At 44.0% G+C, this 27221-nt stretch overlaps 1 protein-coding gene across 13 annotated transcripts in view; it reads left to right on the forward strand.

Moving 5' to 3' along the window:
- nfixb (nuclear factor I/Xb) overlaps positions 1–27221 on the forward strand; it is a 145109-nt gene that overhangs the window by 34070 nt on the left and 83818 nt on the right. For 12 of the 13 annotated variants that reach the window (XM_061712102.1, XM_061712108.1, XM_061712098.1 and 9 more), the window contains one exon: positions 5650–6181. In XM_061712102.1, the coding sequence (XP_061568086.1) occupies positions 5650–6181 (532 nt within the window). Of the gene's footprint in view, positions 1–4238; positions 4955–5649; positions 6182–27221 lie in introns of those variants that run through there. The other variant, XM_061712105.1, reaches the window with a different exon arrangement.

A 27221-nucleotide genomic window follows, 5' to 3' on the forward strand; every position in this document is an offset into this window, starting at 1 on the left:
GTGCAGCCACACCGGGGTCATGTGCCACAGGGCGGACACGCCTGCCGGGGGGTCAGGACGAGGCAAAAAGTTTAGCTTTATTTTGATTCATTGTTTTTTTGCTCTTTGAAATGAGAGTGAGGCAATATTGGGGTTATTTTTGCAACATTCAGGAGCGCTGAAAGTATCTGTGAAACATTGTAATATTAGTTGGAGCACAAGACATTCAGGCGAGGGATTCATCATCACTGAAAATGCATTTCTCTGTGCCAGAGTTTTGATTGTTTGGCTAAAGGATTTGGACTTTGGTGCAAATTATTTCTTGGACAGCCACAGGAAGTTGTCTGACTCGAACTAGAAATGACAGTTCTAGCTGATCTCTTACTTTCAGTTATCTACATTTTACATTTGATTAAGAGCTTTAAAAAGGGCTCCATGCTACTTATTTGTCTTCTTTGATTTATTTTCTAGCCATTTGCAACAGTGCATTTCATTGCCTTCAGTTGAAGCCATATACAAATACAAAAGAGCACCTTTCAGATTCATATTTTTTTTTTTTACAACTGATCTCCTGACATACACACAATCCTTTTTTTTTTGAGGGGGGCAATTAAAATAGTATACAATTAAAAGTTTATAATGGGATTGTTTTATAAACTTCATTGTAGAACAACAATATCAGAAATAAGATATTAATAATCATTAATAATTCGAATTTTGGGGCTTTTCGTTGCCTTTTCAAATGTAACTGAAAATGCACAGACGGACTAATTAATCTATTGGATTTTTTTTTATTTTCAGCCCCCCACAGTAAAGAGCCTTTTATTCCCACACCGAAAGAGTTAATCTGAAATTGGCAGCAATCTCCCTCCAGTCTCGGTCAAACGTGCGGAGAAATCCAAAATCCAAAAACAAAAAGGACTTTAAATGATGCCTTTTGTTTTTCTTCAGCTGTTCGTTTGTGCAGTATTGTAAATAAAAGCGACGCCTTTGCGCTGCAGACGCACATGGCGCTTTGGCTGTGATCTCAGTTTGATAGAGACCAGATTGTATTTTAATATACGTTAGGTTGCATAATGTCTAGGCCTATATATAATATATCAATTCTGCAAATGCTGTGCATTTGCCACCTGTCTTTTTTCCAAAAAAGCTCACCTAAATGAACAGACAGAAAAACCAGTGAAACATGGGTTAACTTTCAGATGTAGCTCCGCATCCTGGATCATTCAGGGCCTTAATACCACTTCATTTGCTTGACTGACTACATTTCAAACGCACATTTGCATGTGTTTAGGGTCTCCTTTCTCTTATTAATCGATGTCGGGTTTAGAAACAGTGTAGGCTACAAATGTGCCGCTCGCGGGAATGCCAGTTTTCTCTGTGTGTGTGTGTGTGTGTGTGTGTGTGTGTGTGTGTGTGTGTGTGTGTGTGTGTGTGTGTGTGTGTGTGTGAGAGAGAGAGAGTGTGTGTGTGTGCGTTTCCCCTATGTTATTCCTGGCAGAGTCTATCAATGATGTCTTAACTCTTTTTCTAATTCTAATTCATATTTTAAGTGCCCTGAGAGAAAAGAGAAAGAAGAGGGGAAAAAACGGAGCATTTTTAATTGTTTTGGCTTCGCTTTTTTGCTCTTATTAACGAGGGTCTGGGTGATTTTTTTTTTTTTTTTGGGGGGGGGGGGGGGGGGAGCAGATGAGAAACACGTTCGTTGGAAAAGAAACTATGACTTTAAAACTCGCGATGGGATTATTTGCCTGTTTTTTTCTCCAGGTTTTAATCGTGATCCATAATGCACTACGTGCTCATTGGATTCAGTTTTTTTTTTCAGACGAAGTGATGAGACGGAAAGTCTCCTGTCGCTTCTAGTTTGACGGGGAGCGTCTCTGCAAAATACCAAACACCAACAGCCCCTAATTGATAATAAACCCAAAAAGAGCAAAAAGGCCAAGCGAGTTTGGCCTTAATTTAATTTCCAGGTGAAGAGATTATCCGAAAACTGCTTTCTGTGGGGGTTTTATGCTGGTTCAATAACCCAGGTAAAAAACACAACCCAGTCTGATGTGGCGCAGAAGAAGGTGCGCAAAATCTGCAGCAAATCTGCAGCAGCGCATCCAGGACGAGCTCAGATCACGGGCTTTCCTCTTTTTCAACATTTGGCAGTTTGTGACAATAGACTACGATTTTTTGCTGGGGAAAATACATATATGAATAAAAATGTGACTTTATCAGCCCGTTGAAGGCAAATAGCATAGCTGAGATAATGACTCAAACCTCCTTGTAGTAAATTCTGCTGACATTTGAATGGTGGGTTATTTGCATTTTGGCAGGGTCACCTACAAAGCTTTAATTCATTTAGAGAAGCAGAGACACAGGAAATCACATTCAAGTGCCAATTATTTTTTTTATTTTTTTTGCTGCTATACAGTAAGTTTCTGCAGGTGCAGGGACGCACTGATATATAGACTCACACAGGCCCGAGCACGAGCACGCACACACAGCAGCATTTGTGAATGACCGAGCTTCCTTTGTGGCGTTTTTGCACATATCAAACTTTGGCATTGTCGCACAAAGAGACTGGGGATGCTTGTGGAAGTGCACCGTCCTCCACTGCTCTGAGCCCTGATGTTCATCACTGGCACAATTCTGCTATTGTTTGTGTGAGCCATTTTTGAACACCTTTTAGTTTGCATTGCCAATTCTTTTGATATTAAAGGTTTGGATTAATCTTTATAATTTTTTTTATGTGGATTTACTTATCATCAAATTATACTAATATTATTTAATTATATTTTTATCTTCCTGAGGGCACCTAAAGCAAAACTCAAGTCATTTCTGTAAAACACTCATTTGGAGCTGCAGTTAGCAGTTACTTTGATTTTATTTTTTATTTTTTAGTCTAATAAATGTGAGAAAATATTTCTCAAAATATGCCTTTTTTCTTTTAAACAACCGTTTCAAAAAAGTTCATTTTAGTATCGCGTATCCAGTTGGATCCAAGTGATGTTTGGCCTTTTTCATTGTAAAAATAGCTGAAACAATTAGCTGTGATTTTAATCAGCAATTCCTTTCACTTGTATAAACACAGTCTTTGTGTTCGCAGTTGCTGACTCTGTCAGTGTTGGTCAATCAAGTGTTTTGTTCACGTTGTGGCGGGTTTAGTGGCCAAGGATCTGGAGGAGCCTCCCTCTTAGAGTTGATTTTTGCATTTGGAGTCACAATCCTGCATGTGCTGCAGGTTCGGATCAGAAGCACTTGTGCCTTCAGTCCTGCTCTCTGCAGAGCAGGTGCAGCCCTGAATTACGTGCTCCACAATGAGGCAACATGGCAGTCGCCGCTGCCACCCCAAACCCAACCCCGAACCCTTCAGAGAGGAAAGCAGGAACCACGTTTTTACATTCGGCGGGGGGGGACACGAACAGCCGTGACAGTCGTTCATTTGCTGCTTACGGTGCCGTTTCAAAACAGCTGAGGTGAATTCTGATGCTGCCCACTCCCTGTTCCCTTTTAAATTCAGTCACCATTTCAGCATTCGTGCCTCTGAATCATCCCCGTCATTCGCTGGTGTGTGTGCGGAGAGAGGCGTGGGGCTGCCTGGGTTTGTTTCTCCCTCTTTGTTTGCCATGGTAAACCCATGAGCAGCTGCCACTGGAGGGGACTGGAGGGACTCTGAAGCTGTGCGTCCTCTCTTTGCCAACCTCTGCCAAGGTGGCATTATGCAAGCAGAGAGAGGGGTAGAGAGGAGCACAAGAGAGGAGGGTGGGGGTTCTGGTGGGGGTTGAGGGAGAGACGAAGCAGCGATGGCGGCCGTGGTAAAGACGGAGGCAGGAGGAGGACTGGGATGACTGATGCAGGAGAAGACTTGTTCCCCTGAACTTTGCCTCCGTGTCAGGGTGGAACTTGTCGATTTGGCAAATTGTGCAGCGATGGACAAGGCTGTGCGCTCTCTTACAGCCCCACCTGCTCCCCCCCGCCCTCTCTCTCTCTCCATGCTCTCGCTCTCTCTCTCTCCGCTAGTACACCCCCTCTCCCCTCCCAAACCTCTCCTCTTTCTCTTTTCCCTCCCTTTCAGCTCTTGAAGCAAACGCATTGGCTGGGCTACAGGCATCTCGTTGCCAAATAGGTGGGCCCTACTCGTGCTGGCAAAGGCTCAAGCAATGGTTAGGGAAAGAACGCGGAGAGGACGAGAGACGGCCAACGACAAACAGAAAGAGAAAGAGAGAGAGTTGGAGAGAAAAGGGGGAAAAAAGAAGCAGCACTCGGCTTTGCCAGCGGTCGTATGCGCTCGTCCAACATTGATTCGGCTATTTTTTTCCCTATTCTGTGCTCTGCTCTCCCCGGCCCCCCATCTGTGTGTGTGTGTGTGTGTGTGTGTGCGTGCGTGCCTGTGTGCGCGCGTGTGCATCTTGCACTGGGCCCATGGATCAGAAGACACCTCAACCAATTACATTTTGCCAAGGATTTTTTTCCACGGTTCAATTTTTACATTTTTTTTGCAAAGTGAAAAGGAATTTTCATTTTAAGTGAATTCTGTCATCACGTTTGTTGAGGTTGTTGTTTTTCAACAATACTGCAATACTGATTAATTTCTCAATTGACAATATTTTACAAGTTTTTATCCTTTTTCCTAAAGAAACTGCTTGTCATGGCCGGACTGCAGTGAATTATCTCTTCCCCTAAAATCTTGGGCTTTTCTGTTTTTTTTTTTTTTGGTTTTAAACTTTGGCCCGCTCGTTCTTCTGAGCAGCGTTTTCTGCTAATTATTTTTTACGCCCCCCCTCACCCCCCAAGTTAATTTTTTTTTTCATCTGCTATTCTCCACTCCTTGCCAAACCAGCACTTGCTTTACATTGGAGAGTGCCGGGAGGGAAAAAAAAAAAAAACTGAAAAAAAGAGAAAAAAACTGGTGCAGGAGATTTTTTTTTTTTTTTTTTTTCCCACTTTAAACGCTGTGCCAAATTTATGATGAGAGTGCAAAATGGTAACTACCAGGCCGTCTGTCTTCCTCTAGCAGTGTGGTTTTCTGTGTTGATTTCTGTCTGCTTTCAGTTTGTTGTGGAAATGTGAGTCTGGTTGGAGCTCCTTGCATGGTAGCAGAGATAGGAAATGGTATGGCCGATCTTTTAGCAGCACATTTCAACAGTGGTCTAGTGGCGGCAAAGCTTGGCGTTGGTGAGCGACCGATGTGTGGCAACCCTGGCACAGGAACGCTCTGGCGAGATCTGGGTTTTGTCGCCCAGAGATATGTAGTGAAGGTATTATGGTACAGCAGAATAACTTTGTCTTTTTACAGCAGAAATGCGGGAGCGCAGCTTGGCTTCGTTTTTCAGATGCTTCTTGTTTTCTTATTTATTTTATAGTTTTGTTTGCTTTTTTTTTCTGAAAATATGTTTTGCACCTTTGCATTTTACAGTTAAGATTAATTTTCCTTTTATTGCAGCATGTTTGCATGTTTTTCATATTTGAATCTGAATGAAAAGAATAAGAATATTTCAGCATTTTCTTTATTTTCCTTCATTCCATGAATTAAAATAGATTGATTTTCAATCATTTTGAAATGCCAACAATAACACTGTATTGTGACATTTTAGTATGTTTTCATTATAGTCGTATTTATAATAAAACAGTCCAAATTAACTGCATGCTTTGACACCACATCTTTTCCTTTTCCATCAGGATGAATTTCATCCCTTCATTGAGGCCCTCCTCCCCCATGTCCGTGCCTTTTCCTACACCTGGTTCAACCTGCAGGCCCGCAAGCGCAAGTACTTCAAGAAGCACGAGAAGAGGATGACCAAGGATGAGGAGCGTGCGGTGAAGGACGAGCTGCTCGGGGAGAAGCCGGAGATCAAGCAGAAGTGGGCCTCGCGCCTGCTTGCCAAGCTCCGCAAGGACATCCGGCCGGAGTTCCGCGAGGACTTTGTGCTCACCATCACGGGGAAGAAGCCCCCCTGCTGCGTGCTGTCCAACCCGGACCAGAAGGGCAAGATCCGCCGCATCGACTGCCTCCGACAGGCCGACAAGGTGTGGAGGCTGGATCTTGTGATGGTCATCCTGTTTAAGGGCAGCCCCCTGGAGAGCACGGACGGAGAGCGGCTGGTCAAGTCGCCCCAGTGCTCCAACCACGGCCTGTGCGTCCAGCCGCACCACATCGGGGTGACGGTCAAGGAGCTGGATCTCTACCTTGCCTATTTTGTTCACACACCAGGTATGTGGAACCCTAGTGAGCACCTTGAGCTTTTCCCTCCTTCACGAACACACACACAAAAACACACACACACACACACACGGGTCAGTGTGGGCTCTGACACATATGCTTTGGCATTAGAGCCACAGTTTAGACCTCTCCCTGCAGCGTGTACCAATGGGACCCATTGCCAAAGCTTTGAAACTCAGTTGAGAAAAGGATCATGTCTCGACATGCAAAATAAACTCCAGCAGCCGATGAAAGCAACAATAACAACAACAAAAAAGTCTCTCTGACTGATGTTTTTATCGGGTTTGAAGAGCTTTCTCAGAATTTGACAGTCCTTCCCTAAAACCTGTGTTTACGAAGAGACGTGTGCGCATCGCTGCATTTGTTCAAGCATTTGTGTGCAAATTTGCCTAAATCCAAATGTGCATGTTTTGCGGCGCCATCTGTAAACAAAAGCATCTGCAGACCTGTTTATCTGTGCACACACACACACACACACACACACACACACACACACACACACACACACACACACACACACACACACTCACACACTCTCACAGGCGTGTGTGTGAGCCTGCACGGTTGTCATGTGCCTCTAATCTGAGTGTGTGTGTGGACGGTGGGACTGGTGCGTGTGAGCGGCGCTGTGGCGTCTGTCTGTGGGTCCTTTTGTGTGTGGTGGTCTGGAGAGCGCGCTGACAGCTGGCTCGGGCCCAGGTAGGTCTGCAGGCAGGGAGAGTCAGCCCGTCTGCAGCCCCGGCCGTCTCAGCCCGCCGCTGCTCTCCACGCTGCTCTCCACGCTGCTCTCCACGCTGCTCTCCACGCTGCTCTCCACGCTGCTCTCCACGCGCCGCGCTCGCACTCACAAGTGGACACATTTGCATGCAGACGCCCGAGCTCGCCCGCATGCTTGTACCAATCAAGCCCTAGTCTTTTGTTGTGGACAAGTGTGAGGTGTTTTTATTTTTCCATATTTGCCACATGTGTTTCCTGCTGACAACCGTGAAGTCCAAATAGAGATTATGAAAATATCCCAGTGAAATATATACCTAATATATAATATAAATTAATAATATAGTCCCTGCTTGTTCCTCTGAAGGCTGATGAACAACAGCTAAATACAGTTTGGTCTTATTATTATGTTTACTTAAATTTGAAATACAAATGTATTATTTAATTAATCTGAAAAGGTAAAATATAAATACTAAAATTAAATAATAAAATGAAATTATCAATTATTATTTTTATTTCTTTGTAACCCCTCAAAAAAAATAAAACAAGAATGTGTTTTGTTACAGAGGGTTAAAATTGTGCATTAATTACTAGAATATTACTGAATTATTATATTGGTAGAGTGTCCACTTAGACTGAAACTGGAGTTTTATCGTAGAAAACAATCTGAACAATTGAGAAGCTCATTTGATTTGTTTGAAATTTAAATTTTTGGTTGATTAAAACTTCAAATGTGGTATTGCTGGTGATAGACTTTAAACAGTAGTGAAGATAATTGAGACATTTAATTTTTTCTAAATAAATAAATAAATATATATATATATATATATATATATATATATATATATATATATATATATATATATATATATATATATATATATATATATATATATATATATGTATATATATATATATATATTGTGCTAAAGTAATTTAACCCATCAAAGTACTTATCCACTTGTCCGAGTGTTTGCAGATAGAGATCCTTCTCCACCCATTTAGCATTATCCTGCATTCTCTCACCACACACTGGCATACAGTTACAGGCCTTAATTCTTCTGCTTGGCAAGGAGGCGCGGAGCTCCTGTGTGACCAGAGTCCCACATGCCAGACTCCTTTCAGGCCAGCGTGTAACTCTGCAGGAGTTTTCGGGGCTTTCGCGAGCGCCTCTTCCTGTTCCACAATGCGCCGTGGTGAACCGCGACTCAGATTAGCTCCCAACGCAGCCTGGTGCCCCTCGTAGAAAAGGACTCCTTTTTTTTTTTAAATTCTGAGCCAAAATCCAGCATACACGCATACTCCGTACGCACATCCAGAATCAAATCAGATTAACTTCGGCTGCTTTTCAGATAGCAAACCATCTCCTTGGTGTTTTATCCATAATCTAGATTTGCTCAATTTGTGTTTTCCCTGTCCGAGTAAGATGCAGCTAGTGCGACGCGTCACACGCACTAAATGAAACACATACATGTGGTTGTGTACATATGTGTTTATATATTTATTTTCTCCACCAGAGGAGCTGGGGTTAGTCAGAGTTTACAGAGGGCAGGCAGACAGTGGCTCCACTCTGACCTTTCGGGTGGCAGTGTTACAGTTTTATTCTTAGCTCCCCATTCCATGGTGTCTGTATCTTGCGGAAGCTATCAGCTGCCAGGCCTGATGATTGGACCGCGGCCGCCTCCGTCGCTGTGTTTTCGGTCCTCGCGTCCCCGCTGATGTCAGTGTTGCCAACTGCTGAGGGAAACTCTGCTTTCAACCCCGGCATAATTGACAGAACTGGAGAGACACCTCTTCACACAAACACGAACGAACCCCCTCCTCTGAACATGATGTGACTCTGCTTTTGTCCAATTATAGACTTCGGCCCTTCCAGGCGGGGCAAGCGGGAGCAGGGACATCAAAGCTGATGTACTCTGATCTGCAGTTCTGCAACCGCAGCTGCAAAACTAGGCTCCGACTACCAAAACAAGCCCGGCCGTTCTGACTTGACAAGTACCTGGTTGTGCACACGGGGCCTGATCTCGCTGCTGCAGACCCAGTCAAGTGGGAACAATGCTGTTTCTTTTTCTTTTCACCAATTCTGTCGCATGTGACGTGAGAATAATGTTGCCCGGGCTCATCCTCGGTCACCTCCGGCTCCCAGGAAACCTCCTCCACCTAGAAACGGCTCGGGCTCGTTGTGTTTCAGAGCGACGTGTTCCATATTTGTTGGTCTGACGAAGTTGCACGGTTCCAGCATTAGTCATGTTTGGAGCGCGAGCCGCCTCATACGGCTTTCATTACTTGTGCTGTTATGATAAAAAGATGTTTCTGAAAGAGCGCAGCCTCAATATTTGTCCTCTGCGCTGGAGACAGACGGACCGGGGAGATGCCTGGGCCACGTCTGAAAGCCAACTGTGTGCAGCGTCTGAGTTGTGTGTGTGCACGCTAGAAAATGGTGCGTCTCCAATGCTGCTACGGTTGCCACCGCCAGCCCGAGATGTTCATTGACTCGCCAGGCTTTGTGTACGGTCCCGACGTTTACAGATGACCAATAGAATCTCCTTTAAAAGAGGCCGAAACAAAGCGAGGGACCTGAATCCGGCAGTAAGACGGATGGACTCACCGCCTTCACATCATGATAATCCATCAAACACCTCTTATCTGCTTTGCACAATATCCTGAGCTTCAAAAGGCGGTAAAATGATCAGATATGTGCTTACAAAATGCAGAACAGAGCAAAAAGGATGCAGTGTGATTCTGGGAGTTTTACACTGTTGCATTGATTTGATTTGATTTGTTTATTTGCACAACATAAAAAAAAAAAAACGGTACAAAAGTTTAAATGAACATAAAAGCATGAAAATATGTGCAGGTGAGAAAGGAAGCCCTAAATGGGCTTATTCAAAGTTCTCACCAAAAAAATACATTATATTGAAATAATAGCAAGAACAAAAAACAAAAAACAAAAAAAAAACAGCGTTCCAAAAAGATGGATATAAACAGACAATTTCTCGGTGTGCACGTGCAGAAGTGAGTCCACATTAAGTGGAAGCACTTCTAGACGCTTGATCAATAAGGCTGGTCTTCAATCTCTGTTTAAAACTATTAATAGACAGTTAGCAGCATTATTATTAGCATTAGCATTATTTTAGCAGCATATCACCCGGGTTATAAAGTCAGCGCCGTGTGTTTTTCAGAGGAACAAAAGGAGGAGGTACAAGGATTGAAAGAGAAAAACATCCTCTACGGTCCTCTCCCTTCGTTAGCCGGTGTTGTTTCATGGAGCAGAGGTTTGTGAATAGAGAGCACGGTTGTGCCCGAGTATCCTGGAACGGGTCCGGAACCCGGGCCAACAGGGAAACAGAGAGAGCTGCCGGCACCGACGGAGATGCTTTTATCTAGTGTGAAGAAACACTTTCAGTGGAAAATTTCTTATGTTTTTGATGTCATCTAAATAATGTGCCCAGTAAAGTGTGAGATCCCCCTCCCGCGGCAGGACGGCGTCCGTGACAACGGTGTCGCAGGGAACTCTGACAGCCGCGCAAGTTGGCCCCGAACGCAGGCCCTTCAAAGTTCCCACTGGCTTTTGTCACATCAGAAGGAAAAGGGAGGAGAGGAGGAGAGGAGGGAGAGTAAGGAACCGCCGGTAAACAGATTATTCCAGCGTGTGCTTCCGATGTGAACGGCGCTGCTCACATCGGGCTGATCCTCAGACCTCCTGCAACCAATCCTTCATAACTTCCCATCGCCGCATCGCCTCAGCTGCCGAGCGCTGCTGTGGCTTTGGGAGCGGGGCCAAAGCTGCCTGATACTCACTGCAATTAACAAGTTTATTGAATAATACTGAAAAAGATGTACAAAAGAGTGTATGATTGAATTAGGTCTAATTTGAAAATGAAAGTCAGGTCTTAGCTTTGCAAAGAGAGAAAGAAAAAAAAAAATCTTTGCAACAAGAATTGCTATTTGAAGCAGCTTTGTTTCCTAATTTCACTGTACAGTGATTTTTAATTATTTGTGTAATTAAGATCAATAAATAAACGTTATGGTGTGTCTTTAGCAGCTTAACCTTAATTCATTTTTTAGCTGTCTTTTATAAAATAAGATTCATTTATTCAAGTAATTGCCTAATAAAATGCAGAAATATGTGGTAACATTAAACAAATGTAATTTGAAAAAGTAGCAACTCGACTGAGTAATTGCTTCCTTAAAGTTAACATATTTTTTTTTCTTCCTTTCCTCAAAATAGCGAACGAAAAAATACACACACTTTCTCTCCAGTTTCTGCTCTGTATATTATTTTAGTCCGACGCTGTTTCATTTCACTCGGTGAATTTGCATGACCAGTCCTCTCCTTCCTCTGTACAGGCGCCAGACCTGAAATCTGTCTGTCTGCTAAAAGCATACGTATCCCCACACAAGAGGGGTGGCTTGGCTCTTGAGCTGCCTGAGCCAAGGGGCAGAGAGCAGGAGAGGAGAGGAGAGAGGAGAGAGGAGAGGAGAGGAGAGGTGAGCACAGCAGAGCGGCAGAAAGGAAGGAAAAAAGAAAGAGAGCGTCTTTTCTGGGCGATTTCCCAGCAGCCATATTCTGCTCGGTTCGCCTTGTTCTCGTGGTCCAGTGGAGCAGAGCGCACGGAGACTGCCCTGTAATTGGGACATCTCTTTCCATACGGAAAACGGGACTGGGACACAGAGATGCTGGCGCGTGAAAACCCTCCCGCTGTGTCGCGTGTGGATTTTTTATTTAAAGCCAACCAAAAAATTCTCTCCGATAAAATAACTTGAACAAAAAACCTTTTGTAATGAACCCCTTTCAATTTAGGGATGAATAAATACCCTCTTTTTAATTTTCCCCCTCTGCTTTATTCTTATATTTTTCCTCATTTGGACCAACGCAAACGTCGCTCATTCCCGTAAAGGTGATGCCGAGCACTGATATGAAGTAAAAGAAAAAGAGAAAAGCGTAGAATAAAGATAATGCAAAATACCAGGCTGAAAACAAAGACAGAGGGAGGGCACATATTCAGGCTGGTGGGGCTGGTTGGCAGCGTTTGGCACCCAGTGCTGCAGCTCCGTTTAGGAGGTGCCAGCTTTTCAAACCGACTCACAGTCCCTGCCAACTTCTCCTCTTCTGATCCTTTTCTTTCGCTCACATTTTAACATTTTTCCCTCTCCGTAGCCTTGTTTCTGCTCGACGCGTCTGCCCCTTCTGCAACGCTCCCATATGCCCCGCCGCCACTCCCGGGGGCTGCCAGGGAAAGGCGAGATGCTGAACATTTAAACTGGGGTCTTATTTTTTGCAGAGATGCTGGCTGCGCGGGGTAAAATGGCTATCGCGTTAGACGTGAGCGCCTCCAAAATTCTTTCCACAGGATTTTTTAAGCAGAGAGGGGGCTCCGTCGTGTGATGGAGCCTCTTTGGATTCATGGTTAGAACAAAATGGAGGATAAAATGGAGCTCATCTCCAATCAGAGCAGAGATCAATGCCACATGTGCACAAGGCGCATTAGAGGCAAATCAGCAGGTACGACTGATTTGCTCCTTTTTTCTGACAACGGTGTGTGCCTTTGCATAATTTTACATTTTTTGCTAAAGGTCTGCGTGGGCAGGGCAGGGAAAGGTCGTGGGGATTAAGGGCTGATGGATTTGGAGGAAATGAAGAACATGTCTTGTTCATCACTCCGGGGCCCGGGGCCCCTCGGAGACAGCTCGGCGGTGCGCTGACTGATGGGAGAAAGTGTTAAACGCTGGGTGTGGGGGTGGATGGAATTACTCAATAATGATCAGAAAATTAGAGCCATTATTGAGGGAGAGTAAACAGGCCTCTCTAAGTGTGAAAGGCCCCTATTCAGCCAGGACCAGGAGCAGACTCCTTTCTTCCTTTCATGGATCCACCCATGGCCTCAAGAGCCCCTCCTTTGTTCCCTGAAATAACAGAGAGAATATATGGGGCAGTGGAGGTGGGGGTCCTGCCCCCTGTGATCAGCACCACGTGAAATACGGCTACCGAGACCGACTGTACGCTAACTTGCACGCTGGATTTCAGCATTGATTTCTATTAATTTCAATAACTAATAATTAGTTTTAATTCCTTCACGTTGATTCTGACCCACTAGCGGTTGGACGGTGTTTATGTAAGACGGTGTCAGCGGGTTCAGCAATGCAAGCAGCATGTGTTTGAGCGTGCTCCGTGCGTCCGCGAGCGCACCTGGGTGTCTGTTTTCCATTATCGTCACTTAAAAAGCAGCGCCCTTTCATCTCTGCGGCGGGAGACGCGGGAGCGAGGGGAAGGTGAACGTAGCAGGACGTCTGAACGCACTCGTACGTCTCCGGGCAACACAACACTGGTCACATGAGGACAAATAATTGGATTTACAGTATCAACAAGCCTGTGGAGAAGATAAGGGAGGCCACGCTTCCCTTTTTTTTTTTTTCTTCTTTATCATTTCAAGGACTTTCAAATTAAGCTTATTTGACAATCATGATAACTTTAAGATTCTTGTTTGTTGCTGTTTTAGTTAATGTTAATGTGACTTTTTCAGCAGTTTTTACTGTTAATTTGGACTTTCTTTACTGTTCCGCCTTCACTCTTCTCATCCCATCCTTACATTCCTGTGTTATCATCCATCTCTTTTATTCAGCTCCCCCTTTCATGCTTTCTGTAAAAATACTCAGGACCGTCCAGGTCTGGGCTCCCACTCAAAAACCCACAGCATCACCTGACATGTTCGCTGATTTTTTCCATCTGCTTGCTTTTCTCATGAACGCCCGTCTCCATTTCACAGGCTTAACTCTGGATAGTAGCGTTTCTCGTCGTACCCGTCCACTGTCAAAACCCCCCCCCCGTCTATTATTTCACCCTCAATTGAATTCTCATTGGCAGCGTTGATGCACGGCATACATTTCCTTTAAAGAAAAAAAAAAAAACGAAACAAAATGCTGTTCTGCTTCTTGCCCCTTCCTTGAGAACGATGAAATACGTGGGGGATTAAGGGAAAAAAGATGATGGTTTGATTTATTTCTTCAATAAATGTGTACATTTGTACATTTTACACCTTTAAAGTGCCGTCTCATAGAAACGTAACAGTTGCTTCAGGCGGATGGCGGGGGTTGCCATGGCGAGACAGCTTTATTCCGTTCCCAGTACCTTACCTGGGCGATGTCCAAGGAGTGTCTGCGGCTGGCCTGGTTGGCACCGTGAGTGTCCATGCAGAGCTGGGCCGTTTCCGTAGCGCTCCGGCCCACTATGTGGGCAACCAGAGCGCGGCGCTCTGCCAGAGGAATCTACTCAGATCACTTCCACTCTATAGAGGGAACCCGCGTTCATGCAGATGGATGAGCAGATATCTGCACAGTGGGGCGGGTGAGGGGTCTCCACCAGCGTGACCAGAGGTGGGTAGAGGAGCCAAAAACTGTACTCAAGTAAAAGTACTGTTACTTCAGAATAATATGACTCAAGTAGAAGTAAAAAGTAGTCATCCAAATAATTACTTGAGTAAAAGTAAAAAAGTACTTGGTGAAAAAACTACTCAAGTACTGAGTAACTGTTGAGTAACGTCTGAAGTACAAAATAATCATCTTCAGGCAAATTAAATCAATAAAAAATAAAAAATAGCTAAATTAAATTAAATTAAATTAATCTTAAAGTAAATTCAAGTAATAAATAATAAAATAATAACAGAATAAAAAAAATAGAAAATAAAAAAAAAGAAAATAGAACAAGCCCATGAACTCATAGAAACTCTGTGTGTGTTTGAGTCTGTGTAAATGTGACAAAACATGCAAAAACAAACATTTTTCCCAAAGAATCACCCAGTGATGTCATGAGATTGACGCGTACGCGGATAAAAGGGATAAAAGAAAAGTAACAGCTCAACGTAGCCTAATGTAGCGGAGTAAGAGGAACAGTTTCTCCTTCACAAATCTACTCAAGTAAAAGTAAAAAGTATAGTGATTCAAATCTACTCCCAAAAGTACAACATTTCCCAAAACGTACTCAAGTAAATGTAACAGAGTAAATGTAACTCATTACTACCCAGCTCTGAGCGTGACACCAGGAACCCTGGACGGAGCTCAACCAGGAACGTTGGTCAGACTGAGATCCATCACATTTGCAAGAAAGTAGATTTTCTTACTGTTATAATACGACTATTTCCGGACATATGAAACACTTCTCCCTGGATATCAACCAAGTGAGACTTGTAAAAATATCACTTGTAATTTTAGGACCTAAATGTTTTTCACACGTTTCCGTTAGGCCCGTTTCAACCCAGGGGCTTTTTTTTTTTTTTATCCTCCGAGGATCCCTACGGCCGCTCAGAGTTATTTTAATTACAAAAGTGGGTGAGCCTGCAGGCAATCATGGCTGTTTTACTTTACTTCCTTGTGGGGGTATCACTTTCTCCGGTCTTATAAGGAAATAAAATAATAGCAAAAATCTGTCGTTTACTCCCTTTTAGTCTTTTTAAAATTTCAATAGCCAAACAAAAAAAAGAGTACTGAATTCTTAACCTTGTCTCAATGTGCTTTACAATGAAGTCAGCAACTTCTTGCAATTTCAATAAAACAAGTCTTTATTTACTATTTGGGGCGAGGGAGTGGGATTCCTTACAAAACCCATGATTGATTTTAAAGGATATTAAACAGATTTTATCAAGTCATGTTCTGTTAATAAAAATGCTCAGTCTGGTTTTTGTGTTAAGAGCGAGGTATTGGTTTGTCCTCATCACTTGTTGAAATGAAGTGGCAGGGGTCAGGCAGTGGTCAGAATCTTTGGTCGCCTACACGCTGATTTCTGCAAGCGTTGGTACCACTTAGGGCTGTTCGATTTTGTCCAAAAATAAAATCTCGATTTTTTTCTCTCAAAATCCGATTTTCGATTACGATTACGATTATTTTGTGAATTGACAAAAGGCAAAGAAATTATTTCAAATATGCTGTTTTTTTATTGAACATTTGCCCCATTGAGTGCAAACTTTGCTCTTATTAAACCAAAAATGAATGAATAAAGTGCAAAACTCTGTAAAATAAGTTGAAAAAAAGTTTTAAAAAATATAATAAAATTATTATTATTTTTTTATTATTAGTTTTATCTATAATAATGCAACCCATGAAGGAGGTAGAGGTGTGTAATGTCAGTCATTACATTTGCTATTCACATTTGCAAGTTTTTTGCAAGGAACACGAGCCGGTCTACGGCATCTGGCTTGAGGGATGCCCGGTGGCATGTTAGTCTATCACCATGGTTACAACGCCCCCTCCTACACTAAAGAGCCTCTCCCATGGGGCACTTGTCGCAGGTATTGAGAGGTATTTCCATCAATCATTAATATGGTATCAATCATTAATGTGTGTGCAGACAAGATAAAAAAAAAAGTGAAAAATCGATTTTACGATTTTCACGTTTTAACATCGTTCTAATTACATAATCGCGATTACGATTTAAAATCGATTAATCGAACAGCCCTAGTACCACTGATGGGGAATCAGACCCCTCTGTTTCTCCAGCAGTCTTGATTTGCTCATGTAAAGATCAAGCTCCGATCCCCTCTGGCCCTACGGTCCACAGAGATGAAGTGGGTGAAGACTCACTGCTTTCAAGCGTTTCTTAGTGTCCTCCAGCAGACTGTGTGTGTGTGTGTGTGTGTGCATGTGCTCATGTGTGCCACAGAAGAAGGCTGAGTGACAACAAACGGGGTCTGCAGCAGAGCAGATGAGAGTCCTGGTTGGCTCCACCCGGCACCTGAGGCCCCTCCACACCTGATGTCTGCACGGCCAACGATGTGCAAAAGCCAGAGATCATTTGAGTTCGCGAGCAGGCGTGCACAGTAACTCCGTTGCACAAAAAAAAAAAGTGACCCAGCTGGAAACTGGGATGGAGAGCGAGTGTTTTTGCAGGAGGGGCAGCAGGCCAGGGTTTGCAGTGGAGGTAAACCAGACCCGACCGAGCCCCCCCTTTTACTGGTCTTTGATTGGGTGCAATCTGTCACCACAAAAACTAGAAAGCTGTAAAACCTATGATCTCTTGAAAACCATCTGCGGGAAAAGCAATTTGTGTGATTCCAAGGAGGATTATTACTGTTACAATTATTATTCAGTGTTTGACTGCGTCGGCCTTCCCAGCAGCAGCAGTAGCGGTGAGCGGAGAGCGGCTAGCGGCGAGCCGCTCTGTTATTTGCCCTTGGTGTTGTAACTTTTGATTGGTGTATGATTGGACTCGGACCACCCTGGTTCTGAGCTCCACTCGCAGCTCCTTTTCTTTTGTTGGTGAGGTTTAATGACAGGCTTTCTTCCAGAAACCCCAACACGCAGGAGGTTACACAAAGAGAGCTAGCATAATGGCAGAAGGGCAGGCTACTTGTTGCAAGTATGTTCTGCTCCAGCAGAATGATGATGGAGACGCTGATCCAAGCCTGCGTGTTTATTTTAAGAGCGGATGATCTATAGATAGCCGGAAAAGCAGAGGGCAAACAATTTAAACCTGAAAGCAGGAGCGGACTGAGATGGGGGGGGGGTGAAGGTTTTATTGACATTCACTCTCAATCCATGCAACAAGGGAGCTTTTTGGACCTGTGGTTTGGGCCGAAGAGCACCGAGTTCTGTGTGACACCAGGCTACTTTTCCAACATAAAGACCTAAATAAAAGTTTGCTTAGCTGGACTGAAGCTGTTCATCTTTCATGAACGGATGCAAAGGACACATTCACGAAACAACACTGGGGAAACTATGATGAGAACATTTCTGAAGGTCTCAAGCAAGACCTCACACTGAGTGGGACCAGAGGTGTCAAGTAATGAAGTACAAATACTTCGTTACCTTACTTAAGTAGAAATTTTGGTTATCTATACTTCACTGGAGTAATTATTTTTCGGCCAACTTTTTACTTTTACTCCTTACATTTTCACACAATTATCTGTACTTTTTACTCCTTACATTTTAAAAACAGCCTCGTTACTCTATTTCATTTTGGCCTTTAAAAACAACTATCCAGTTAAATTGCTCCATCCGGATAGAGTGAATTTGTTTGTGGTTGTTTCAGATGTTCTTGTCCAGTTTTGTTCTTACATCCGTTCCCTCAGATTCCTGCAACTAAACTTGGATGTACATTCCAATAAAGGTTAGGATAAATGATAACATGCCTCTGAAGTTTGACTTTTTGCACCATTACAATACTTATAGGCAACTAGTCATCATATCTCCTGCTCTCTGAAACACATGTTAATGCTCAATAGTACACATATATGGTTCTTTAATATATTTACATTATACTAAGATGCATTCATTTCCAATGGCTTTTGTCCTTAATGGCTTTTTTCCCCCTTAAATTACTTTAACTTTTATACTTTAAGTAGTTTTGAAACCAGTACTTTTAAACTTGAGTTAATACTTCAACTTCTACAGGAGTATTTTTAAACTCTAGTATCTATACTTCTACCTGAGTAATGAATGTGAATACTGAAGACACCTCTGGCAGTAGCACCACTTGAACAGAAGTTTGAGAACCACTTCTGTACGTTATATTCTTGTCAGTTTGCAGTAACTGTTCATTTATGTCACACTGAGGTCGCTCTCCGCTGTGAAAGATTTTACCGAAACATTTTATTTTCCAGCGTCTTTCGCCCAAGCTGTTTTTTCTTTTGTGTTTGTGGCTCTCGTGGCCGTTACTTTATTTAATTTGATTTATTTAGCCTTTATTTATCCAGGAAATGTCCCATTGAGATACAAGATCTCTTCTTCCAGGGAATGCTGGTCCTAGGGGTGGGGGGGTCCATGCTCAACCTGGTGAGCTCCCCAGCTCCCCCGCTGACACTCACCTGATATTACACAAGTAGGGAAATACAATAACATGAAAATAGATGCATAAACATGGCAGTTCATTCTGCCCATAGCGTCTCACCCATCTCCTCTTAATTGGCCTTTAGATGTCTGATGAAGTAATCCCGACGTATTTTGTGTTCTAATACTAAGCAAACAAAGCCTAATTACACACATTATTCCCCCAAACTAATTTGTAGAGGCTGCTAACCAAATAAAGCTCCTCTTTCTCTTTCTTTTTCCTTTTTTTCCTACTTGTGCTCTCAGTGGATCAGTCCTGGAATTCCTCACTGAAATAGCTAAACAGAGCTTCTTTTGTGGTCAGGATTTCTCTTTCTTTATCACGTTCATGAACAAAAACATCTTTTTTTTTTGCCCCCGAGGCTCTGGGTCCAGGTCTGCTCGGGTAAACGGCCTCGTCTTACACCGTTTATGACACACAGTGGTCCAGTGTAGCCCATAATGACGCCCGAGTGCTCCTCCTGCATGTCCGTGCCAGGTGCATCGCACACGTCTGCAGAACATTTGCCTCATGACAACTCTTCCTGCTTGAAATGGTTGCTGTTTGTAGGATGCAAACACGCTCAAACGTGAAACCACTCCAACAGCTAAAGGTAACATGCATGCGTAGAAGAAACCTGGTTGCTGCTGCATACATATGTGAATTCACAATAATTATAAGTATATTAGCATCTTTCTTATTTACCCCTCCATTATCATACTGTATATCACATGTGCAAATTCTCCTATACTTAACCTTATAAAGCAGCCCAGTGCACCTCCACCACCTTCAACCTCATGATTGACAGGTTTACAGTTAAAGCTTTTCTTATAATGTTAACAAAACCTGAGAATGCTGACGTTTCGTTGATGGATGGATTGATTGGATGGAGCCAACTACAGGAGAGCTGGAGAGCAGGAGGTGCAAGATGAAGTGTGGTTAGACCACCGAGCGCTGCACGGGCAGCAGAGTTGTTGAGTAACGAAGTACAAATACTTCGTTACCTTACTTAAGTAGAAATTTTGGTTATCTATACTTCACTGGAGTAATTATTTTTCAGACGACTTTTTACTTTTACTTCTTACATTTTCACGCAATTATCTGTACTTTTTACTCCTTACATTTTAAAAACAGCCTCGTTACTCTATTTCATTTCGGCCTTTAATAAAAAACTATCCAGTTAAATTGCTCCATCCGGATAGAGTGAATTTGGTTGTGGTTGTTTCAGATGTTCTTGTCCAGTTTTGTTCTTACATCCGTTCCCTCAGATTCCTGCAACTAAACTTGGATGTACATTCCAATAAAGGTTAGGATAAATGATAACATGCCTCTGAAGTTTGACTTTTTGCACCATTACAATACTTATAGACAACTAGTCATCATATCTGCTGCTCTCTGAAACACATGTTAATGCTCAATAGTACACATATATGCTTCTTTAATATATTTGCATTATACTAAGATGCATTCATTTTCAATGGCTTTTGTCCTTAATGGCTTTTTCCCCCTTACATTACTTTTACTTTTATACTTTAAGTAGTTTTGAAACCAGTACTTTTATACTTCTACTTGAGTAAAAAACTTGAGTTGATACTTCAACTTCTGCAGGAGTATTTTTAAACTCTAGTATCTATACTTCTACCTGAGTAATGAATGTGAATACTGAAGACACCTCTGACGGGCAGGTAGTCAGGAACAAAACCAGCGAGGAACAAAGAAAGTCTAACAAGCAGCTGCTCGTAAATAGAGAAATAAAGTTACCTGCAAGATAGAAATATATTTTCTAGAACGACAGCTTACGGTGAATATTACATATCCAAGTTCTGAGATGTACTAGACAGTACATAACTGTGTGGTTAATATGATGTAGCATGCACACACACACACACACACATCCATCACCCGGGCAGACACGTCTTCTCCACAGCCTGTCATTAGAGCAGCCTTGATGTGGTCACTGGGTGGCACTGAGGCTTCCTATTATTGTTGTTTTATAGCAACTTTCACTCTCTTCCTCTGTGGTGTTCCCCCCTCCTCCCCTCACACTGTGTTCCTGCCCCCGTCCCTCCTCCTTCCCACTCCATCCCTCTTCCTCTCCCCATCACATCCATCTTTCTTGCTGTTGCAATTGGATGCCTGTTTGTTTTTAGTGCGTAAACCATCCTGACACAGTTCCCCGGGGCAAAGGGCGGAGATGGGGAATATTCTGGGGGCAAGGGGGCCGGGGCAGCGCGCGGTTCGGTCTCCATCTGAAGAGGTATGAATTAGGAGATGGCCCGGATCCAGGTCTTATTCTCCGCGTCGTTGATTGGAGTTGACAGTTATTGTTTTTGCTTTTGTGAATAATAGAGTTTGCTAACCGCTGGTGATTGGGCTCTGCGTATATCAGGAACCAATTCAAAAGGACCGGTTTACCCAGGGGGAGATTTGACATTTGCTAGAATGTTTGCATTTTTGTCTTCACTCCCCGACCCGTCTACCTGTCACACTTCTGTTTTGCTTTCCCAATTTATGACATTATGATATGTTTATTGAAGATTGTACAGTAATTCATTATTGGATGGCCTGGAGTTGAATAAACGAGACTGATTTTAAGAAAAGCACATCATGTCGGCGTGTCAGTGTGGGGTAATTGCCGTTACAGAGACCTTTTCTGTTAGAATTGAAACATATACATTTTGTGAATGTTTAACAAATCTACTCTCCGTTTATGTGAGTTTGCGAGACACTGAGTTAAGTTGAAGCTGTCAGATCATTTATTTGCCAAGTGGACCTTAATGTTATGTTAAGAGCCACATGCAACGCCCCCCGCCCCCACTACCGAACAGTATGGCCACTCACACACATGCCGTGCACACACTCGCACACGGGCACACACAGGGGCTGCTCTGCCAGCCTGCACCTTAAGTAATGTTGTCTTAGTGAGTTCAGCCCTTGCAGGAGTTCTGGGGCAAAAGGAGCGAAGCAAGTCACCGCACAACAGCAACAACTGGATCCTGTCTGGATCAGCTGCAAGGCCTTACTTGTTCCCTCATTTTGAGGTGAACCCCCCGCCCTTTTCTTTTAAGAACAGAAGTTCTTAACTTCTGTTTTTGTCTGTGCGTCAAACTTTAACCCTTGTACTGTCTTTGGGTCAAAATGACCTAATTCTCCTATCCTCCTTCCTTCCTTCCTTCCTTCCTTCCTTCCTTCCTTCCTTCCTTCCTTCCTTCCTTCCTTCCTTCCTTCCTTCCTTCCTTCCTTCCTTCCTTCCTTCCTTCCTTCCTTCCTTCCTTCCTTCCTTCCTTCATTCTTCCTTCCTTCCTTCCTTCCTTCCTTCCTTCCTTCCTTCCTTCCTTCCTTCCTTCCTTCCTTCCTTCCTTCCTTCCTTCCTTCCTTCCTTCCTTCTTTCCTTCCTTCCTTCCTTCATTCTTCCTTCCTTCCTTCCTTCTTTCCTCCTGCTCTCTCCTTCCTTCCTTCCTTCCTTCCTTCCTTCCTTCCTTCCTTCCTTCCTTCCTTCCTTCCTTCCTTCCTTCCTTCCTTCCTCCTCTCTCCTTCCTTCCTTCCTTCCTTCCTTCCTTCCTTCCTTCCTTCCTTCCTTCCTTCCTTCCTTCCTTCCTCCTCTCTCCTTCCTTCCTTCCTTCCTTCCTTCCTTCCTTCCTTCCTTCCTTCCTTCCTTCCTTCCTTCCTTCCTTCCTTCCTTCCTTCCTCCTCTCTCCTTCCTTCCTTCCTTCCTTCCTTCCTTCCTTCCTTCCTTCCTTCCTTCCTTCCTTCCTTCCTTCCTTCCTTCCTTCCTTCCTTCCTTCCTTCCTTCCTTCCTTCCTCCCTCCCTCCCTCCCTCCCTCCCTCCCTCCCTCCCTCCCTTCCTTCCTTCCTTCCTTCCTTCCTTCCTTCCTTCCTTCCTTCCTTCCTTCCTTCCTTCCTACTGCTCCTTCCTTCCTTCCTTCCTTCCTTCCTTCCTTCCTTCCTTCCTTCCTTCCTTCCTTCCTTCCTTCCTTCCTTCCTTCCTTCCTTCCTTCCTTCCTTCCTTCCTTCCTTCCTTCCTTCCTTCCTTCCTTCCTTCCTTCCTTCCTTCCTTATTTTCTCCCTTCCTTCCTTCTTTCCTTCCTTCTTCTCTTCCTCCTTCCTTGACCTGAACACAGCACAAGGGTTAATGAGCACAAACGTGGGTCGTGTCCATCACGTTGCCGGTCGGTGGAGGTGAGACCTGTGCAGAGGTGACACTGGCCTCGTTGCACCGACTGGCAGAATCCTCTGGACGGGTGAATGAACGCTGCACACAGTGGGCGGGCTGTTGTATGAAAGAATAATAAAATAAGGGGACATGTGCCTGGACGTGGGTGAAGTTGGAGGAGAATGGAATCTCTCCTTTTTCCCGACCATGGGTCAGTAATTAGCACCTCTAATCTTGTTAGAGCTCTTAATTTTATTTTTGTTGGAAGCCCCATGACTAGTCTTACCACCAATGCATCCCAGCAAACGATGAGTGGGGCGGCAGACTACCAAGTGGCACACGAAGCGCTCCGGCCGCTGAACTGGGAATCCTTTTGAACCGTAGCGTTTCCATCATTATCACGTGAACTTTACCTAGTACCTTATTTCACTATAGTCCCCAGCTCCTACGTCACTATGAAACGTAACAGCTGGCAGTCCAAAACAAACTAAAGCTTTCCATATTTCAAAGTATAATGCAATAAATCAGCAGCTTATGCTTTGAAATATGTTAAAACTTAAATCCTTCACCTCTTTTCCAACAGACACATGAGGATCAGAGCATTTACGGGATTCTTCTGGTCATGTGTTTGTGTGTCTGTGGCAGCTGCAGCGTGGCCAGTATTTCTCATTACATGTGTATTTATAAAGCATCTCGGAACCAATAGGATTGCAGTGTTCTTTCCTGATCCATCTGTGCTCCTGGTGCGAGTATGACTTACAGTAGCATGGAGGGTCTTCTGAGGTCAGGGAGCTGAAAATCACAAAGAAATGTGGAATGCTGAAAGTTGGCCAACACAAACAGGCAAGCCTGGCTTTCCATCCATGCAGAGCTCTATAACCACCAAGCTAGCTTACCAGTATCATTTTCCAAGGTCCAGGAGCAATCTAAAACTGCAGGAGGGGCAATTGTGGCCACCAGGAGGCAGAAAATAAAGCAATGAGGAAAAAACATTAACGTTTGAGGCGACTATGAAGTTATGAATCAGGTGACTTTATTTTTCTGAGGTTGCCCAACTAATTTGATTATTTACCGCACTATTACTATTCCACATGTGCATGAAAAGAAGGCACCATAAACATCAAGTATGACACCGTACAAAAACACATGGCAACACTTTAGCCAGTAATCCCATATCTATCCATATCTATATTTAAGCCTAATAAATACTGTTTGAACAGCGTCTAAACACCAAACTTATGCATGTTTTTCATTGATAAAGTGATTAAAATTTTCACAACATGACTGAATTGGGTGTTGGGCCGTCTTACATGTGGCTATTTTCACATTTACATGTGCATTAAAAAGAGAGTGACTGCTTGGCTGCAGGTTACACCTCTCATTGGTTTAACAGAGGTTTTGAGTTTTGAGGGGGAACCAGAGCTTCAGGAGGGGCCGACTTCTTCCCCCCGTTATAAGCTTCACCCGCAGAGGGTCGATCCGTACGGCTCAGTTTCCCTCCCTGGCCCACATCCATAACAATAGAGGGCATTTTGGTCCAACAGAACTCAGTTGACTGCATCAAAATGAAGGGAGCAGTTAGAGTTTCACTTGCAGTCAGAGAAAGTGAGCGAGGCACACAATGAGAAAGCAAACACACATGAGTTGTTGAATTATGGGTAAAGACAGCTGAGGCTAACCAGGTTTGGTTTCCACGGTGCAGTGGGGGGCTTATTGAAAAACAACAAGGCTATGACTCAGTCCCGGCTCTCAAGGAGACTCTCAGGCTGTGCACTTTCTCTCCCCAGAAATTCAACAAAAACACATGCAGTTGAATATGAAGGAGAACACCTTGAACAACATAAAACCCCAGGGTTCAATATGGTCATGAAAATGTTCCACGTATCCCAACTGTTAATGCCAAAAAGGGAGGAAGTTGGGACGGTGCATGGGGGAATGAAGGGAGGGAAGAGTGAGGGAGAGGAGGGATCCGTCCTCACATTTGCTATCAATTTAGGGCACTGAAAATAAGCACCAGGTTTCGCTGGAGCCGAGCAGAACACCAGGAATGTTTTTCTATATAAAACCCAGGGAGGGAGGGAGAAAGTAAGAGAGAAAGCTGGGAAGAAAGGGATAAAAAGAGAAATGTGTTTAAAAAAAAAGGGGGGGGGGGGGGGGGGGGGGGGGGGTGAAACAAAGCAAAAAAGGTGAGAGGGGAGGGCTTTTGTTTGACGATAGCACCTTGGTTGCAGATGTGGAGCCGGTGTAGTTTGACAGCTTTGGGGGCAGAAGTGAAGCAGACTGTGAGTCATAGTGACTGTTAGGAGATATGATATCCAATCTGTGTGTTCTTAGTGTGATCATGGTCGTGCAGGGTTGATCACTACACACACACACACACACACATCCTGCAGAAGCATATACATGTACAAATGTCTGCTGACCTGTAGAAGAGACACATGCACATGTAGGTTTCAGGGGTTTCACTCTCAGCCTTCATGCCTGCAGCTCCAGCTCTCAACGTCTAACTGTCTGCATCCGTCCCGCTGTTGGGGAAGACAGGAGACCCCCCCGGGGGGCTGACTAGGCACAACGGACGAAGAGGAGAGGGGTATCTCTTAAGACATGAATCAATAGTTCTGAATTTGACCAGCAGCATTCCCCGTCCCAGTTTAACACAGCTTTGAAGATCCAGAACCGTCACCTGCGTTCTGTACCAGTCACTTCACCACCACCACTTTCTTTTGACAAAGAACAATGAAGAGTTGTGGTTCCCAGCTGAATAGATAGCTGGAAAAGTCCAAGAACACACTGCAACTCATTTCTACCAGAATGATTGATCACGAGTCCAGATTTAACTGCTTGACTGCAAGTGTGCATGAAGAGGAAAGCTCGGCCCTGTAACAGCAAATGTGCAGATAACACATTTGCATTAATGATCGACCAAAGCAGATTATTGTCGAGTCAAGAGTTTGAATATTTGAGGGTTGTGAGGGACTGTAATTGGCATTACGTTAGGAGCCTGGGGTTGTGTAGCTGACCCGCTAACAAAGCTCCTTCACTCACCTCTTATGCTGCTGTAAACAGTTGACAAAAGACTTGGAGTGGAAACGAGGATTGAGTTAAAGAGCATAAGACTAGAGGAGAGAAGATTGGAGGTTGGAGGGTGGGGGTGTTAAGAGACAGACCAGATGTGTCTTTTGTTTAGATTTGGATTTGAACGGAGCGGAAAGGAAGGGTGTAGGAGTTAGGAGGCTAGTTTTGCAGGGAGGAGAAAGAGAGGGAAAGCAAGTGGGAGTGAGTGAGCTGCTTTTTTTCCCCCTTTCCTTTTTTTTTTAGGGGGAACGAGTGTAATGAAACCAAAGCATTCAAAGCCAAGCGCCTGCATGTGGGGGGAGAGGGGGCTGCGCTCTACAGTTTGTGATTACCTACCAGCAAAACCACATTCATTACACTAATTGCTACAATGGTCCCAGTGGTTGGGGGTTGAAAAGGGGATGACGGTGAGATGGACTGCATTGTTAACATTTGTTAGGCTCATTGACTCTAAAATTCATGGTATCTGTCTTTATAGTTTGCCGGGATATTCTCCAGGGTCTGCACGTACAGACAGACTGACAGCGTAGAGGTTTCCTCTGAACCCCACGGGGCCCGCATCGCCATCCCAGCTCCGCCGTGCTTAATGCACGCATAAAAACATGTGCTCTGCCTCATTTTGCCAGTGTGCACATTTGAACAAAAAACAACCATAAAGGGAAAGATTTAAACGACTGAAAGACGAGCGCTTTTCCTGCATTTTACTGCTTGAAATTGCAAATTTGCATGGGCTCGTATGAACCTTTCCCCTTCTGCTCGCGTGCGACCAGCGTGTGAAAGAAGCTCCGAGCAGGTGACCGCAGCGACAGTTAGAGCATGTGCGACAGTGCAGAGACTCTCGGCTCAGTCTGTCAAGTGTCGGGAGACCAAATCAGCCCAGAAGGGTGATGGTTGCCAGTTGCCACCAATATGGCCAACAGTTGTTTGTGAATTCTTCAGCAAGCCTCAACAGGAAATGAAGGACTAAGTGACTAAACCCCCCCCCCCCCCCCTCCCTCCAGCCCCCAGCCCTCATCTGACCACACACACTCTCATTTTTAGTCTGCACGTTTGTCTGCTTACACATTCTCTGCCGGTTGGCTGTTTTTCTTCTTCAGCTGGACTTTTGTCGGCCGGTCACTGCAATAAAAACAAAACGAAACAAAAGAAAAAAACCACACGATCATACGTTGTCAGATGCAGCTCAGCTCCTTGGCTTTCCCTCACACTGGCTCAGTTAGGCCACGTGGATCATTTGGATGATGTGTTTTTGCTTCTTGCTGCTGGAGAAATTGTGCAGACAAACAGTGACA

Source organism: Cololabis saira, chromosome 21 (genome assembly GCF_033807715.1).
Source record: "Cololabis saira isolate AMF1-May2022 chromosome 21, fColSai1.1, whole genome shotgun sequence".
Classification (NCBI taxonomy): Eukaryota; Metazoa; Chordata; class Actinopteri; order Beloniformes; family Belonidae; genus Cololabis; species Cololabis saira.